General features: G+C 41.5%; 1 protein-coding gene and 1 long non-coding RNA gene across 3 annotated transcripts in view; one reads left to right on the top strand and one right to left on the bottom strand.

Annotated features, from left to right (window-relative positions):
* Positions 1–2,336, top strand: part of dll4 (delta-like 4 (Drosophila)) — an 8,425-nt gene extending 6,089 nt beyond the window's left edge. Inside the window, exons 9-11 of the mRNA XM_020603618.1 lie at positions 379–1,120; positions 1,522–1,630; positions 2,143–2,336. Of these exons, the coding sequence (XP_020459274.1) occupies positions 379–1,120; positions 1,522–1,630; positions 2,143–2,148 (857 nt within the window). The 3' untranslated portion in view covers positions 2,149–2,336. The remainder of the gene's footprint in view (positions 1–378; positions 1,121–1,521; positions 1,631–2,142) is intronic.
* Positions 1–3,775, bottom strand: part of LOC109962160 (uncharacterized) — a 25,779-nt gene that overhangs the window by 14,979 nt on the left and 7,025 nt on the right. The gene's annotated exons all lie outside the window — the stretch shown is intronic.

Genomic DNA, 3,775 nt, shown 5'->3' with positions numbered 1-3,775 from the left:
GTGTTTATTGTCCTGCATATAAACACTTAGCAGCTCAGAGCAGCAGCTTGGAAATGTCATTGCAGCATGCTGCGATTGTTGATGAAAGGGGACAAATATCCAGCATAGCTCGATTTTTGTCATCTCATAAACACGGAGAGCTCTGGGATTGTTTTGTGTTCGGAGAACAATACACGGTGCTGTGGTCACACTGTGGATTTGAAGGAGATGTGTGAACTGATGAGGCCTGGTGGGAAAGTTTATGGAGATCACATGCTTGCTAATTTTGAAATGCCTTGATGATGAAACACCTCTATCATACTGAAGGTTAATGTCAGTTTCTCTTTCCGAGGGAGAAAATCTTGATATATAAATACTAACTCTTCTTCTGTTCTTCAGGTGGCCTGTGTCTGATCACCCCTGGTGGCTTGCGAATGTGTAGCTGTCGTGCAGGATTTACCGGTCAGCGTTGTGAAATCAACATCAATGAATGTGCCGGTAACCCCTGCCTCAATGGAGGCACCTGCCAAGACCGAATCAATGACTACACCTGCATCTGTCCTGCGGGTTACGGTGGACGCAACTGCGACAGAGTCCTGGACGAGTGCTCCCTTCGCCCCTGCCTTAACAGGGGTCTTTGCACAGGGGGTGGGGGGCCAGGCAAACCCCCATCTACCTGCATCTGCTTGTCTGGCTTCACCGGGCCTCGCTGCGAGTTCTTCATCAATGTCACCTCTCCTGTAATCGATGGAGATATTCAAGACAACTTCCAGTGGGCGGCGGTTTCTCTGGCTGTGGGGCTGGTGGCTCTGCTGGTGCTGTTATGTATGGTGGGCCTGGCTTTGAGGCACATCTACAGGCAGGCCCAAAGGGAGAGTGGAGACGCAGAGACTATGAACAACTTCTCAAATGCTCAGAGGGATAACCTAATACCAGCGTCACAGCTGAAAAACACCAATCACAAAATCAGCCTGGAGGTGGACTGTGATACAGAGAAATCAAACTTTATCCATAAAAACTATCACTTGGACTCTTACAACTCTAAATCAAAGGAGTTAAAGGATGAAAAGTCACAAGAGGAAAAAGGTCTTATTTATGACAAGTGTTTAGAAGATAAAATGCCCTTGAGTAGAATGTACAGGTAAGAGGAAACTTTTTAAGCTACAACTGTAACCCTCTGCTTTACATTGTGCTAATACATTCAATTAAGTATTAGGACATTTCCATAAGTCTCCTCCATTTATTCTGTCTATACAGTTGTGTACATATAGAGCTGTGCTGAGTGGAAATGACTGCTAATGAGAGCTCTCACAGAATACCACAAGTCAGTTGTTTGAACTCAACAGTGAGCCCCAGTTGTTATTGAAACCTACATTGCCATACATTGTTCTTCATTTACAGAGTTTATATATATTTGACAACTGCTTTGCTACAAACTGCCCAGATCCTCTTTGTTGACTCCTTACATGTGCGTGCCTAATGCATAGCTCTTACCATGTGCTTCTAGTTTGCGTTAACGGACCTTGTGATTTGTGTTTGCAGGGAAAAGCCAGAGTGTAGGATATCAACGATATGTTCCTCAAGAGATTCCATGTACCAGTCAGTATGTGTTATAGCAGAGGAAAGGAGGGAATGTGTCATAGCAACTGAGGTAAGCCAAAAAAAAAATCACTTCTTCATGAGCATTTCCGTAGATCCCCCCCCCAATTCAAAATGCGTCATTTTGTCCCAAGTGCACTATCCCTCACTAGTGCACTAACACTTCTGACAGTGTGTGATGCTATTTCTAGAAAGACTGCAGAGCTGTATTTGGACTTTAGCTGGAAGTAGCCCGATCAGCTGCAGTGTTGCTTTCTGTAAATTACACTGGGTAATCTTTATCTTGGCCATGTGATGACCTAAACTCTGAACTTAATTTGATTTCTCACACATTTGGCCCTGCTTGGTCTCTAAGGTGCTATGTTTTAATCCTGTGGCTTTTAGTGGAATTTTTTTCAGATGTTTATTTCCAAGTAAAATATCATAAAAGATACTGGAGCATTTGAGCTATAACATGTCAAAAAGCACCATTAAAACACTTAGCGGGAGATTTTAGTTTGGGGATTATTGTGCTTTTATTTTGTTCTATTTTATATTTATATTTCCTCTTTTTTTTCTTCACAGGTATAAACTGTGAGGGGTCTGAAAGTGGGGGGAATGAGGAAAAAGACACAACTGAGGCAGAATATAATATTCTGGATTGTTTACAAATACTGAGAAGAGACTGGAGATTGTTTAAGATGTCCACTGCTGCTCTGGAACACTTGAGAACTGGAGAGGGCATAAACCTCTGCTCTGCAAAAAAAAAAAAAAAAAAACTGAGAAACTTTATGTTGACTGAGTGTTTGTATGCAAAACATGTACAGTGAAGGACCTCTCAGTTGTGAGAACGGTTAAACGTACTGGCGAAAAGACTAACTACGCAAGGCGTGAAGACCGACAGAGCATTAGTAAAATATTAATTTATAATCTCGGCCGTCCTGGACAATAAAAGGAGGCGAAGATGGATTTTTGCTTGTCATAAATGACCTGGCCTTCTGTGATAATCATGACTTTTGACAGCCAACCAATCAGTTAAAAAGGTGCCTAAAATCTGACCCTTCCAAATCCCCACCACACTCAGTCCTGCCAGATTCTCCTGCTATGCAAGACTCAGGATCGAGACAAGTGAATTCACCCACCGTCACAATCCAACCTCACAAACACTGAGAGATATGAATGTCTGAAACGAATCTTCAACTGTCAATCACGGCAAAAATGGCTGGTTGGACTTTTCCATGCAACGGTGAAGATTGTATGCAGCCCAAATTCACTAGAAGCCTTACAAGAGGGTGTATGAATGCTAAATTTGTGCCCTTGTCTGCTCTTGGATCATTTGCACTACAAAAAACATATATATGTGGGGAAAATACTTTTTAATCAACAGGGATTTGAAAAGAAAACCACAGAAGCACAATAGTCAGTGCTGTGCCAGCAAGATCCAAGAGATAAATGTGTGCATAGAAAAGTGTTTTTATGCAACCCAACTGAGAAAAACAGACTCAAAACAAAAAAAGACTGTCATACCACTGCCTGCCTATAAAATTTCAAAACTACAGAACCAATAATGTAATTTTTTAAATGATTATTTCCAGAGTTTAATTTAAATATGACACACTGCTCTTTATATGTTTTATAATATTATTTTGTATATAATGCATATTTAAAAAGACCAAACCTCTGAAGAGAAGAATAAACCAGCTTTGAAAACTGTTTTAATTTGATGTCAGTAATTGGAGAAGACAATAATTTTTGAGGTGTTTTTAAATAATGAAGCTGAGTACAAATGATGATCAAATGTGTTTTGTAGTTCTTCTTATTTTGGTTTAATTTAAAAGGAGATTGTTGGCATGTCCTCTTATGCTCAGTTTGTACACATATTGCTTACTTATCCATGTTAGCACTGTGAAACGGTTTATGAATATGAACTCTGGCTACTTTACACAACATCACATGAAGTTTGGGACATTAGGTAGAGCCATAAAGCCCCCCTGACTGCAGCATCACTACCTAGAGTAACCCCTGGAAACGCTTTTGGCTCCCTCTCAACTTACCCAGCCCTCGATCTCTCTCTGGCCCTAAATTGGCTTGAAATTCAAATCCGTTTCCAAGGATACCACCCCCTCAAGCTGGAAATGGCGAAACAAAGCCAAGCATAGGGCAGAGGGGAACCCCCCCCCCCTCCATAATGCCCGGGCACCCAGGCCACGCACACCAA

The sequence above is a fragment of the Monopterus albus genome, unplaced genomic scaffold (genome assembly GCF_001952655.1).
Source record: "Monopterus albus unplaced genomic scaffold, M_albus_1.0 scaffold62.1, whole genome shotgun sequence".
Classification (NCBI taxonomy): domain Eukaryota; kingdom Metazoa; phylum Chordata; class Actinopteri; order Synbranchiformes; family Synbranchidae; genus Monopterus; species Monopterus albus.
This window is presented reverse-complemented; position numbering and strand designations above follow the sequence as displayed.